A 14,916-nucleotide genomic window follows, 5' to 3' on the forward strand; every position below is an offset into this window, starting at 1 on the left:
GTAAGCGTTCATCGGTTCGTCATGCGATAAACCTCGCCTTGCGACCAAAGCGACAGTGCTATCGGTTGAGCACACATGACCGGAGTCGTTGTCATAGCTACCAGATTACAGTAAAAGCAAAGCCAAGCACCCAGCCGAAACACGCGATTCTGATCTCCATATATAGCGAGCCGCAGTTGCATTCCTCTGGAGACAGCAAAGAGGGTGGTGCCCCTGTGTTGGACTGTCGCTATGCTTCCAGAGGTTCATTCGCACGCTGTGTTTGGATTTTCCGAAAACCTCGACTGGAGTATACTGAACTTCGTGAAACCAATCGACGACATCAGAGTGTGCAGTGCTTGCGGAGTCGTTGCTAGGAAGACCGCCTTCCTGCCATGCCGCCATGTATTGTGCGAGCCTTGCTATGAGCAGTGGAAGACTGGAGTCAAGGTATGCTTCCTCGATGGCGAGCTGTGTCCAGAAAACGAAGTCTATCGGATGGAGTTTCCAGCAGAGAGGATGATGAGACGTGAGGTAGGAGACGCGTGAATGACTTTTTTTATATAAGCAACCCACATTGCACTTTCACTCATTTACTGTTTTCTTTATACTTCACATGTAGCCCTCAAAGTGGTATAAGCAAATTGCAGAAAATTATTGTGGCTATTTCAGTGGACACTTTTGTGGTTCTCCATCTTGCGCATCCATATCCAAGGCTATATGCTCTCGTCATTGCCAGCGCGTGGTAAATGCCTGATGGACTGTTATCCAACAGTAGATACCGATATCAAAACGCTTTCGAGGAAACGGTTCTTCTTATGCTAGGCTTATATGAGGATCTAGGTCAGGAAGCGTTCAGGGCAGCAGTCAGCACAGCAGTATGGCGCTATGGAAAGAAAACCACCCTTAACTGTTTCAGGTAAGCAGGGTGATGCGTTAGATTACATACGCGCCGAATTTTGTAATAGAACCAATTTTCTGGGCAGCATACGCAGACAACGATGTCATGTCTCTGTATCCTTGGTAAGAGTCCAGGTGGAAGTATAGGGGAGGGTCATGACATACATCGGTATAGTTGGATGTGCACATCCAAGCCAATCAGGTTATTACTTTCCGTTGCCACAAAACAGAGTAAAGGTTGTTCAAGATCGGTTACACAACTAAAGTGCATTTATAAAAACGCCAAAGCTCAGAGTGAACATGCAAATATCCCATAAACTTTTTAATCATCAGTAGCTGTAGCATGAGAGACCACCCGCGACATCAAGTGTTTGTAGCAGTTTTCACAGATCTGGGGAATTGTCGAGGACTGAATTTCGATATTAGTTATAGTGTAGCGCGAATACACAAATACAACACGGCGTCATGGAGCCTTGTAGTGCCCGTGTGGTAGGTCTCTGTATCTTTGTGTTTGCGTCTTCGCGATACACTATGATGATCAGCAAACACCGACTAGTCCAAAAACAAGTACTCCTCCAGAACATGCATATAATGTGTTGCGCTGCTATCGGCACTTTTCCTAGGTTAGCACGCTTCTGATTTTCTATCGCTGGCGTGTTTCTTACTGTGCTTTATTTTTTTGTGTGTGAGCTATCCAAAAGTGTGGTTTTAATGCGCAGGGTTGCGATGTGAAGTAAGTTTGCATAGATAGCTCAATAAGGAGGTAAAGTGTTGTGCCGATCGTCAGTTCTTTATTCAGCATTGCTAATTGCTTCATCCGCCACCAGGGTCTTAGCGATTGCATACGCTCGAAGGGGATTGCAGTAAGCGCATGCCGTCTTCATACTGCCGTTTGACATTACAACAGGCGAAACAAGTCACGCGCGTTAGAGTTAATTTTCTCGCAGCCACAGTTATCGCTGCTGTGCCTACGCGATAGCGCGAGGGGCAGCCGTAAAACAGCCAGTGAAAAGAGCGACCCCTGAACCAGGAACGAATTTCAGGAAAACAATTCGATAGTACATTTACAAGCCGCAAAAAGATGGCTTTTATTACGCAAAGAAATAACGAGGGAAGGGTTCAAGGGGAACGCAAATTCGCGAACATGAACCGACTAGCCCAGCAACAGACGAGCGCAATATGAAGCTTATCGCACGAGCGTCGACCAAGAACTACAACAGCGCGGCGTCCCAGAATACTCTTTCAAGGAGAGGTAGGTATCAGACCAGCTTCACCCACTCTTTTTGCTGTTCCTGAAGCTGCGCTCCCTCCCATCAGAGGAAAGTACATTTTCATTTTTTTATGACAAAGTGATATACCTTGTTCAACTTAGCAAGCCGCCCAAACGAAAGAATTCCAAGCACCAGCTTTACCAAGCCTTTGCCAGCAATTTTCTTATCATCCGTGGAGATAAGAGCCAACAAAGAATACACTGGGTCGCAACGAATGGAATGCTTAAAGTAGAGAGAAAGGGTGTACAGTTGGTCGTAGGGGCGATTGTTCTGGCATGGAACAGCCAACGAGCGTGAGGGGAGCGCGTAATCTTGATTTTCAGTGTTCTGAAACGTGCCGCTAGGCCCCTGGGACTCTAGGCCGGTGGACTCTTGCGCGATAACCTTCGCATCGCGCTCGACTGTCCTTCCAATCCGATAATACAAATGCTAGATCAATTAATGACGCACAGTATGCCATGCACTTGACTTAATACGACGATCATTCAATGTTTCTTTCCCATTTAGAAAAGGAGCCGCCTGCGTTAGCGTCTTTTGTGCAAAACAGCATCTTGGCATGCTCACGGGATGCAAAGGGGAAAGGACATTCCGAAGAATTTACGACTGATTGTAAAAGTCCGCAATAAAAGGCTGACAGATTTTAGAAGCTACGTTTTTTTAACAGTGAAGCCGTTTTAGCTGCCGGTACCTTGTCCTCCGTCGTAAAACACTATCATCATCATGAACAGCACGCGCTCGTTTCATTACCTTTACAGGGAAGCTATTGTTCACATGTGTTCCAGCGTACAAAACTCTTCAGGTGGGTATGTGCCACAGGAAATGGGCAAGTCCCACTAGCGTGTACAGCAGGTGCGACTTTCAAACGCAAACGAACGCGTGAGGAAGAGAGAGAGACAGAACAAGATAGCAGGAAAGATATGGATGAAAGAGAGAAAGAAAGCGGTAGAAAGAAAGACGAAGAGAAATATAGAGAGAAATATAGGGAAGAAGGACATAAGAAGTTAGAAAGACAGAAAGACATAGATGGAGAGAAAAAGATGTCGATAAAAACTGGCACGAAAAAGAGCTAGAAACAAGACAGAAATGACAGAAAAAGAGAGAGAAAGATACAGAAACAAACAGACACGGAACAGAGATAGAAAAATGACAGCGCAAAGCAGAAAGAGCAAGAACTAGAGAAATAAAAAGAAACAAAGAAATAGAGAGAAAGAAGCAGGGAGAAAGAGAAAGAAAGTAAAGAGTGATAAAGATGGCAAGAGCGAGAAAGAGAAACAAATAGATAGAGAGAGAGAGCGAAAAATAGAAAGGAAGGAATAGAGAGAAAGAGATAGAACGGGAAGAAAGGGAAAAAAATAAACATATACACATAAAACCAACCCAGGTGCGCTCTTTGCACCACAAGCACTAAGATGCCATAATTTTTGAAGTACAGCAACGGTCAGGTTCGACATTCAAGATATATCAACAATCTTAAAGGACCCCTCAACACCCCGCGTTCAGAGACGAGGGAGTGGTTTCCTCCTCGCCTTCGCTGCCCTTCCTACAGGTCGTATCTCCCCCTCGCCACTTATTTCTTAAAAGCACCTGTACCATGTCAGCACTAAGCGTTGACCCTATCAAGATTTCGCTCTTGTCGGCTACACAATGTTATCTCCGTTTGCGCAGTCGCGAACACCAAAAGTGAAGTGAAATCCGTTGATCAAAGCAGTGCAGGAGACAATTCACGTCTGTTATTTTGCGTATTTTGACCAATCGAGAGTATGTACTGTACAGATGTCACGGGAATAACTGTCCTGCGTCACGATATGCGCCAGAAAGACGAAAAACGCCAGCAGAGAACATTGCGCTCGTTTTTTGCGTTTTCAGAGGTTGGTGAGAGGCCCTTGAAATACTCGTGTGGTCGCGTGATATCCGCGTTCTTTCTTTTTTTTTCTGTCAAGCGAATGCCGCCATTTCTTTTTCCTAAGGTACGCAAATGCCGGAAAGACGAAGTGAACGCGCAACTGACGGTCACTTCGACCTATTTATTTCATTTCGATAACGCCTACTTTTCGTTGAAGGTCACAATCGCAAGAGGCATACAAGTCCTTATTATTTAGACGCGGTAGAGTGTAATGGGGCGCGATGTGCGCCTTATATCGCGTTCCTTCTGTCTACAAGAGCGACTAACAATTTTGTATGTCTTTACAGGTCAGCTGCTGGAACAGAAGAAACGGCTGTGAGACCATCACTGACGTTTCAAGCATAGCAGAGCACTTTCACCGAGACTGCGCGTACCACTGCACGTGCTGCCCAAAGTGTTCGTCGACGGTTCTTCGGAGAGACATCATCGCGCACCTTCAGTCACACTGCACCACCCACGTCTTGCACAGAAAGTCGACAACGTCACGTAGCGAGGATGTTTCAAAGGATGTGGAATACCTTAGAGGAGGTCTTGCAGCCTTGGAGTCAGCATTCGGAAACGCAAGGCAGAATGACGCTCATTTGCTGTCAAATCTTCCGGGAATCGCAGCAAACAACGAAGACAATCTGAACGCACTTTCAGTGATCGCAGACGAAGTGGAGCAGGTGGCACAGGTGATGATGCATGCATTGAGTGAGGTGGAAAGCACCAGTGAAGGACGCGTGAATCAAAGACTGGACATCAGGAATTTCGGAGCGCGGCTGTGCGCGGAGCTGGACGAAATCAAAAGGATCGCCGATGAGGGCTGGTCCTGCGAAATAACGACCCGCGACGAAAATATGAAACGTGAGGAGCACGTTGAAAACTTGGAACTTCTGCAGAGGGAAGTGAGAAGCATTTTGAGTAAGCTACAATTGAAGAAAAAGACCCCCTGCGATGCAGCCGCCAAAAAATGTGCAGCCGAAGAATTGTTGACAGAGGTTCTAAGCGTCCCCGCGCTCGCTTGCGAAGTAATCTGTGATAAGGAAACAATTAAACTGGAAGGGTTCGTCCGTGTCATTGAAAATGAACTGATGGTTCCCGTCAAGGTGGTGTGGGGCGTTCGTAATTGGTCGAAGCTCACACACAAGATTAAAGCAAATAAGTTCACAAAGTGCGGCACGGATGTCGCTGTTGCTGATAGATACAAGGTATACCTGCGTATAATTGCTCATCCTAGTGACAGCCAGAGATTTCAGTTTTGGCCTTGCGTGAAGAAAGAGCCAGGCGCGACTCTCGCGGCCTCACCCAAAAGGATGGCGATGGTGTTTGTCAACCGAGGAAGAGGAGACGTGGAACACGAGCTTTATCGTACCAGATCTGGGTCATTTCTGACTTACCGTTTTGGCGTCCAGGATCTGGAAGGCGGCGGAAGCGTTCATGACGACAGGTTAGAAGTGTGCTTCAAATTTGTCTACTAGCCTTTGTAGGCTTGACTCTGGTCCCGCTTTTCGGTTTACATGCAGGCTAAGTAGAGACCAAGAAAGTCTACTGCAATAGATTACTGCTGGGTGTTTGCTAATACATGAAAATACTTTTGTAACTTTGGGCAGAAGCAAAAGCCTAACTGCGGCGTGTGTGACACAGCAGAGACTATTCACCACATCCTGTGCGTGTGCCCTAAATACGCGACTGAAAGACAGTTACCGAAGTGTGTCATAGATCGCCTGGACTCCCCGCACTTTTCGGAGAGGAACCTTTTGGGTGTTTGGGAACGTGGAGACCACGACGCCCAAAGCATTTCAAATAGCCTCTTATGATTTAGACAGTTTAGACGCTCGTCTTTAGAGAATGTGCTAAGGTATAAAACCTTTCGCGAGTGGTGCACGCCCCCGCACAGGACAGTGTGAGTACAGTGGCTCATTGTGCCATAGCATAGTCACCTATCATAATACCTCCCTATTTCTTTCCCCTTTCCCCTTACCCCCGTGAGGAGTAGCAGGCTAGAAACCGTCTTTCCAGGCTGACCTCTCCTCCTTTCTCTTCATTAAACATTTTCTTCCTCTTCTTCACTAGCTGCTGAGGTGAAGTAAAGGTGCCCTTACTTATTATGCATGTGCGTATGTTGCTCACGAAATTGTCCGGCCAAGGCTGCTGAAGGCCTCGTAAGTCAAATCGTTCAAATAATTAAGCAACTATCCGATAACACACATTCACGGACCATGTGTACTTGTACTTTCTGCTGTTCTGAAACGTGTTGTAAAAGTCACTATACGGTTTGTAAAGGCATAATATGTTGTCAGATGACATCCAACACATTTGTCTGCAATTCAGCGTTGTCGCTATTTTGTGCGTAGATAAGTGTGCCTATTCATCTGCGTCCCACCAATCATGATAGTTCTTAATTTGCTTTGCTGGTGTTCGTACGATTAGGAATATCTCGAATTATTTTGTTCTTCTTTATAATCCCTCTTCACCAAGGGCGTAGGCAGAAATTATTTTCGGGGGGGGGGGGCACCTCCTTGATCTGTAGTGGGGACGAGCAGGCAGATGTGGTCGAGTGTCATTTTCTGCTCTGTATGCTATGGCAAAAAAAAAATTTCGGGGGGGGGGGGGGGGGGCACGGGCCCGGCGTGCCCTAACGTGGCTACGCCCCTGCTCTTCACAAAAGGGATTGTCAACAATGTCAACAGGAACCGCTTTCAGTATACCTTTGTGTTTATTCAATAAAAAATGTGCAGTAGCGACTGTTGGTAACTGCCAAAATGTTTTATTCGTTTTACGTTCCTAGAAAATTTTACACTACGTTAAAAAAGGACGCTCTGCCAAGTGCACTTATATTGATCTGGGTAGCGTCCCGTGCCAGGTATTCGTCATAGTTCAGTAGTGGTTGACATTTTGCCTCTAGTGCGAAACCATTGCTCCGCGCAACGTGAAGCAACCACAAAGGTCCTAAGCTACGATGTCTGTTCTAGTAGGCTGACACCTGCTTGGAAAATATTTGCAGTGCCGACAAGCGCGCGTGTCTTCGAAAGTGTACTCAAGGTCCGCCAAAGTCTTTTGGTGCCTAGATAGGTTGCCGCGGCTCAGACGCATGAATATACTACTAAATATTTTCTTAATGTATGAAGCCATTATCGTTATTAACGGTAGATAGATAGATAGATAGATAGATAGATAGATAGATAGATAGATAGATAGATAGATAGATAGATAGATAGATAGATAGATAGATAGATAGATAGATAGATAGATAGATAGATAGATAGATAGATAGATAGATAGATAGATAGATAGATAGATAGATAGATAGATAGATAGATAGATAGATAGATAGATAGATAGATAGATAGAAACGGCTACAGTGCGTGAGGTTCGCTAAGAAATGCTTCGCATTTAAAAAGGCATGTTCAGAGCAAAGCAAGGAACACTTGCTATACAAAGCGGCGAGAGCGGTCGTCAGTAATATGATTATCCTGGAAAGACGTCGGGTTTTATGCATCGTGGAAGTACATTCTAGCCTAATCGCCTGTATTTGTGTTAGTCCTAGAATTAACCCCATGACAAGTGTCGTGCGTAAACTCAGATCGCATAATTCGCGAACACTCCGAAATGATCTACTGCTTTCATGGCTGGCCTAAGTGCAGTCAACACTTCTATGTAACTTTTTTGTTTTGATACTCTTCTCTCACGGCTGGTTCTGCTGATTGCAACAGTATGCATAATCCGGTGCCTCTTCGCTAAAAAAGGATGCCACTACTTAAAACCTTTGTCTTCAGGAGCCGTATTCCGAAACTATCGATAAAGGCGACAGTATCGCCTTGCGTGGCGTATACCCCAACGTGTTCAATAAATAAATTAACTACTTACATGTGACGTCATTGTTACGTGGCCAGTTTTGGCTCGGACGTCTCACAAGACAAAATTAAGCGCACTCTACGAGCGCAGAGTGACCCGAGTGCGGTGTTTTCGAGTGCATTCTGGCTTCAACTCAGAGGCCAGGTTTGGCTGTGGCTACTCGAAATATAGGACGTGTTGAAAGCGCTCTCAGCATTTTTTCTGCAGTTGTTTAAAACGCAGTATACTATTAGAAGAATAGCACCTTGCGTGAAGTGTATTTTTGCTGAGAGTTTAACACGGCGTACTCAGGGAGTTCAACTGCGGCATGCCGCCGCAACGACATCGTCTCAACATATCAACATGTTGCCGGCGCACGATAAAGCACGTTAGCAACCAACAGTTCACGCTCCTATCAGTGCAAACCATAAAGAACACGCGTTCGCAAAACAACCATTACTGATAACACGCCAAGGTAAGTCTCGCTGAAAGCTCCAGCGTAAAAATTTCTGCACACATTCACCAAGGATTGAAGGCGCTCTGTGGTGTGTAGTCTTTCCTTTGTACTTGTTTTTGCGCCGCCCGTTTCGAAGATGCATAACCAATTCCAACTTGCCCAGGCATCAATTCTTCTGAAGGATTGAATACTAGAGACCACCGTCTGTGTCCCTGAAAGGCTAGGCTTTACGAACATCCAGCGGTGATAAGCGTCTTCGTTTATTCCAGGAATGTCAGGAGCACGGTGACGTCGATGGAGATACTAGATGACGCCCTCACTTTTCCGGTTTGCTCAGTAGCCAATCGGCGTGCACATAAGGCGATACTTGTCGCCTCACCCCGCCACGGTGGTTTAATGGTTATGGCGCTCTACCGCTCACCCGAAGGTCGCGGAATCGAATCGCGGCCAACGTCCCAAAACCACGATATGATTATGAGGGAAGGACGCCGTAGTGGAGGGCTCCGGAAATTTCGACCACCTGGGGTTCTTTAAAGTGCACCTAAATCTAAGTGCACCGGCCTCAAGCATTTTCGCCTCCGGTCGGTGGTCGAAGGTGGTCGAAATTTCCGGAGCCCCCCACTACGGCGTCCGTCTCTCATAAACATAGCGTGCTTTGGGGACGTTAAACCCCAGATATTATTGTTATTATTGTTGCCTTATACGATCGCTTAAGAACACGGTCCCAGATTCCTTTTGTGTGCTGGCGTAGGTCGCCCTCATACTGGCGCTCCGCGAAAGCAATTCTATATCTGCTTTTCATGATAAAGCGCCTCTCGTTTCAGGATCACTGAACACCCTACTGACCTACAGTATATCGTGATTTCGAGGTTATCGCGCGAGCGTTGACCGGCGTAGCTGCGAGTTTCTGAGCTGCGAAGATCTTCGCATTCTTCTCTCCCTCTAGGGCTGTTCCATGCTACAAAAATCACCCCCAAGACGAGCTCGCCACCCTTTCTTTCTGATTTAAACTTTCCATACATGGCGATCAATCGTAGACATGTTTCACTCTTATCTTTGTGGACGATAACAAAATTGGCGGCACCAGAACCAATAAACCTGGTGTTAGCAGCGCTTAGATTCAAGTTAAATATTTGCATCCGCAGTAGTGGGCATACGTACGCCAGGTTCAGGCAGTTAAGGTGGTTCAGGTACAGAGCGTCCCATAATTCCCGATGATATCGAAGAATACGTTGCGTGCAATACCGTCACTGTCTCTTCCTTGAAGCAAAAAAAACCGTAGTTTTGCCGCAAAGGCGAAGCAGTGAATGTGATTGCAACAAATTGAAATGCTATTTAGAACTAATAGACAATAACGCCAAGCAAAGTATAGGGGGTGTTATTTGTAGCAACACGATATAAATGCGAAAAAAGTATAGTGGGCGAAAAGATAACTTGCCGCCATGGCTCGCCACCATGGCTGCGATCAGCGCTGACTAACACTCCTAGGTTTAAATGCTCATACATAGCCCATAAAGTGGACGAGGGGATGACCGCCGCCGTAGCTCAGTGGTAGAGCATCGGACACGTTATTCGAAGGTCGCAGTTTCGGTTCCTGCCGGCGGCAAGTTACCTTTTCGTCCACTTTTCGGCTACAAATAACACGCCCTATACATTGCTTGGCATTATTGTCTATTAGTTCTAATTAATATTGTGTCTAACAAATAAAAACGAGCCCTTAAAAGTCATCTTCATTCCTTGAATTGAAATGTTGTACGAAGTAAGGCTATAGCAGCTAACTCCCGTAGTTTCCGGGTTTCTGTAAGTCAGAAATACGCCGGCGTAAGGAAACACGACCGCTGCAGCGTGTGAAGCGACTGTCAGGTGTGTATCACTCCATCGCAAGCCGAGTGGTGAAGCTAGCACGTAAGGTCGAGCGCGACTTGAAGGTTATCGCGCGAGCGTCGCCCCAGAACTACAACAGCGCCACTGCCCAGAATCCTCTTTAGAGGAGAGGGAGGTGTCAGGCAAGCTTCACTCACTCTTTTTGCTGTTCCTTAAGCTGCGATCACTCCCATCTGAGGAAAGTACACTTTTTTTTATGACAACGCGATATATTCTGTTGAACTTAGCAAGCCGTCAAAACGAAGCCAAGCACCAGCTTTACCAGATCTTTCTAGCAATTTTGTGATCGTCCGCCGAGATAAGAGCCGATGAAGAATACACGTGACCGCAACGAATGGAAAGCTTGAAATAGAGAGAGAGGTTGTAGAGTTTGTCGTAGCGGCGATGGTTGTAGCATGGAACAGCCAACGAGGGCGAGAAGAATTCGTACTCATGATTTTCACTGTTCCGAAACGTGCCCCTAGGTCCTGGTAGATGCTCGCGCGATAACCGTCATATCGCGCTCTATTGTACAAATGTGTGAGGCGTCTGCTGATGCCTGTAAAGATGAGCGCATGCGACTGCGCCCGGCTGATCAAAGTGCTGAGCTTTGCAGCTTCCCGCCCACCCACCTCATGGGCCTATCGCGCGACGAAAGACGGCCAGCGCGCTCCATCATCGCCAGATAAGCGTTCATCCCCTGCGCCACCGCTTGCACAAGCACGTAGTACAACGACGCGCGGGCCTGTGTTATCGATTTGCAAGCTACGCTAAACGAACTAACGCCCCATCGTATCATGAGGAACACGGACATAGATGCGCTGAGTGTCAGCGGGAGCCGTACGAAGCAGTATCCTTTATTACATGCCCTTCGGACAAAAGAAGCAAAGAATCATCGCCCAGTTAGGCGAGGATCTCATGTCCCTCTTCTCGCCCCGAATAAAGCTCTAGAATGTGGCCGAAATGTTCTGCGTCAGTGGGAGGTTCGGTATGTCGACCTTGGGAAGTGTCACCGATGTATTTCAACCTACACCGACGCATCGCGCTAGCGCCAAACGTCCTTGTATGTGAAGTCGAATTGTCGCTGCGCGTGCATCATTAGCCAGACGCACTCTCTGGGACCCATGAGCACAGTGTTCTAGGTTTGTGTGTCTGTGATGGGCTGCCCTACGTAGCCATATTGGCAGCCGCGGCGGTGAATCGCGAGCCGCCCTATTAGCATGTATTTCGTTTCGCGCTTGCCTCTGCTCTCCAGGGAAATCCTGATGAATTGAAGATTGGATCATGCATGCTCCATGGGGACGCACGAGCAGCGGCCTTCCAGCACCAATCCCAATTATAGGGCAAGCCTACGCTCACATTCCGACCTTTAATAGGGCCTCGGAGCTCTTCACCGTGACGCGCAAGAATCAAAATGCCGGCAGAAGGCGGACCTGCGCCCTTTGCAAGTAAGGTTTACGTCGATTCATGAACCTAAGACTTTTATTGTAATCGTCACGTACTCAAATTCAATAGGATTCTTTCATTCCATTTGCTTGAGCAAGCAATCGCCTGAACGGGACCAGCCTGGCCATGTCCAATTCTTAGTAGCTAGATCAAAATTGAGAGCCTCAATTACCGACTCTACTGAATCCTGCCCAGAGCCACTCCTCGAAAGTCTAATCGTGTATCAACTCCTTACGTAGGAAGTATTCGGGGCTCACTTTGCTGTTTCGAGTGATTTAGAAGATGAAGAGATCTTTAGTCTACTGAGGCAATTATTAAGTTTGAGCATTTTGTATCAGAATATTTTCGTGGTGTACTTTGTCGGAAACATTTCTGCGTGTGTTACCCATTCATAACACAAACATACACCTCTCCTGTCTTAGCTGAATTTTGCACGCCAGAATTAAAACATGAAATTAAAGCGAAGAGTCTACTAGAGGTTGATATAACATAGCGCATGCTCTTCGATTGGCCGCTTCCCGCATGTGACGTGTGCTGGGGTACTCGACCGCCGCTGAATTCATCTGGTGGATGCATCCTCAAGCTGTCGTCTAATCTGTTTTCCAATTATTGTAAGATTGGCCTGTATGTTTTATGATTCCTTGCACGGAATTCCCAGCCACAAATATAGCTCCCGCAATCGAGCGGAGTCGCCGTCTTAAGCACGTCTATTGTAAGTTTCTCCATGCTTGTGTCTGCGATCCAGCCATCAGTTTGCCCGTTCGCAGTGCGGGCCTGTTGTTATGGCTCTTTTGTGGCAGTGGAGCTGCGACAATTTATCGCCAGTCCATTTATTGAAGATTAACTGCGACGCCTGCAGTATTAGCTCTATCTGCCTGAACGAGCTCAAACTAAAAGAAAAAAAAATACGACCGAATAAGCTATAACAGAGCTTACTGTTGGGCTAGCTGGTGTTTAGACATGGGGACCATCGATAAAAGCGCAACGCCACACAACACAAGAGAAGACCAGACAAGCACAGGCGCAATGCTGATAAGCTAATCAGCTGAGAAGCAGACAGTGCAGTATACACGACGACATTCGGTATTCATCTTCGTGCCATTACCCAAAAAGATTTTTTTGTTGCTTATTTGAAGGTGTGTTTTGCCAAATATATTGATTCGCATATTCCTCTCTTCGCCGCGTTCTGCTGGGCCTAATAAAAGTTGTTTTCATTCATTCATTCATTCATTCATTCATTCATTCATTCATTCATTCATTCATTCATTCATTCATTCATTCATTCATTCATTCCAGTGTGAATAGTCCATTGCGTTTGCCGGTATATATGCCAGTCTCGAAGACTATCGCCCCGTACAGCGTAGACGCAGGGTTAAGTCAATGTATGTGCGATCTTGTTACATATCCAGGACGTTGTGCAGTCATGCTCAGTCTGCATTATTTATGTTCATGAGCTGTCTTCGGCCGTTTGGTGATGGGTGGCGTTTTCCGTAATTGCCCGAGTTAAACGGGATACCCACAAGCAAAACCTCCGAGATCGGAAGGCATGCGGTGCTGATACCAAAAGTGAAATTTCTAGCGCGAACTGGGACACGGAGAAGTGAGGCTACGACACCAGCGCTTGTTGTTATCCCAGGTAGAGCTTGAAATTTCAATTATACATGTGTACCAGCTGCGTCGTCTTTCCGTCTTCATAGCGAAACGTTTCTGGAATTTCCTGCTAGAGGAAGGGCGCATGCGCCGTGAACTTCTGAAAAAGGCGGATTGAAATGTGAAGAAGTTAATAAAACTAGAACGCGTTCTTTTGCTTTTCTTTCCACCGGTGCACCGGTGAAACACCGGTGCATGTTTTCTTCGTAGGCGCATAGGACAGTGCCCGAATAATTCTTGAAGCCGTGTTAGCACTGGTGAACGCATTAAACGCAGTACGCAAGCACATCGGAAGTGATTGTTGGCTTTTGCGAACGAATGCTACCACGTCACAGTAAAATGAAAAATATTTGATTTGGTTATCAGTTTACAGGAAGTTAAAGCGATCTAAGCATTTGCGCCAAGAAGCATTTCATAATCGCCTTCAATTGCATTTCCGAATATGATGTCACAATCTATTTTGTTTGACACAGGTTGTTTCCCCCGCTACGGATATGGCAACGGTGTACACGAGTGGCCATATTGTTCACCTATGGGCCTTTATGGAACGCACCGGTATATCGTGGAGAAGCGCCCGTCATCTTGCCAGAAGCGTCTCGATTGTGCCTGGCTTGGACTGGCTCCTTTGCGACAAGCCCCGCGCGCCTCAGTGAGCGTTCATAATGGCCCTTGCAGCGGGTCTGCACTATCTCACATTCTCCGAAAATCAACGGAATGTGTGCAGCAAGTTCATGAAAAAAATCGTTTTTATTTGCTCACAAATTTACATTTTAGCCACCAAAAATACTTTAGGATGATTTCCACTGCTTCTCGTTGAGACACCTTAAATAACTACTGCAAACTTCTATCGCTTTTACTATGAAAGTATGCAATGCTATTGTACAAAATGCTTGTGAAAGAAGCATTGCAAATGATTTCAAGTGCTGTGCACAAGTGCCTTTCTGGAAAAATGTATTGTTATTCTACGCTATAAAGGTGCTTGCCAAAATCAAGTTCAGAGCACAAGTAGTGAGATAATAAACTATGTTTTCTTGTTCAAGAAAGGGGAGGGACCGGACGGGAGAGAGGGGCTCTGTGATCCAGACCCAGCAGGGTCTTCCGGGTGTTGATCCAGACCAAGCAGGGTCTGGATCACTAGACCGCGATCATAATCCGTCACCACTTCGTGTAGCGTCATAACGTCGGTCTACCAGTCGTGGCAGGCCTCCGCTACCTCCTCAGCCAACCTCAGGACTCGGGCCTTGAGGGTGCGATCGGAGATGCGCTGGGCAGTCTCTAACAGCTCGTCACTACAAATTAATGGTTTTAGAGGCTGCAGGCGGGAGATTCGTTGGGACACTGCCATATATTATGCGATAGATCTGCTATCTGGACAGGGCAGAAGCGACACTTGGGGGACGGGTAGGCGGAAGCGAAAAGTAAGTGTAGAGTTCGCTGGGTGAGGTTTGTACGAGTTCGTAGTTGCTGCCACAACATATCTATTTGGCGCGTTCTAGGCCGACGTAGAGCTTGGTATATAAGGCGTTGGTGTCTGTTATGTGTTGAAATTTCATGCGTAGTGGAGAAAGGCAAAGATTGTGGCGGCAGCGCTTGCCTAGACGTAGTGTGGCGGCGCTGGTGTTGTGTACTGT

At 46.6% G+C, this 14,916-nt stretch overlaps 1 protein-coding gene across 1 annotated transcript; it reads left to right on the forward strand.

Moving 5' to 3' along the window:
- The first annotated feature begins 231 nt into the window (after nucleotides 1-231).
- Nucleotides 232-5,637, forward strand: LOC119401964 (uncharacterized). The gene is made up of 2 exons (XM_037668993.2): nucleotides 232-513; nucleotides 4,341-5,637. Exons 1-2 carry the CDS (start codon nucleotides 232-234, stop codon nucleotides 5,511-5,513), a joined length of 1,455 nt encoding a protein of 484 aa, XP_037524921.1. The 3' UTR covers nucleotides 5,514-5,637.
- The last annotated feature ends 9,279 nt before the right edge of the window (nucleotides 5,638-14,916 follow it).

The sequence above is a fragment of the Rhipicephalus sanguineus genome, chromosome 8 (assembly GCF_013339695.2).
Source record: "Rhipicephalus sanguineus isolate Rsan-2018 chromosome 8, BIME_Rsan_1.4, whole genome shotgun sequence".
Taxonomy (NCBI): domain Eukaryota; kingdom Metazoa; phylum Arthropoda; class Arachnida; order Ixodida; family Ixodidae; genus Rhipicephalus; species Rhipicephalus sanguineus.

What these genes read in the sequence shown, in the direction of transcription:
- LOC119401964 (XM_037668993.2), top strand. Translation starts at nt 232, where the DNA reads ATGCTTCCAGAGGTTCATTCGCACGCTGTGTTTGGATTTTCCGAAAAC. An exon ending in AGAGGATGATGAGACGTGAG is followed by an intron (nt 514 to 4,340) that starts GTAGGAGACGCG and finishes ATGTCTTTACAG; the next exon opens with GTCAGCTGCTGGAACAGAAG.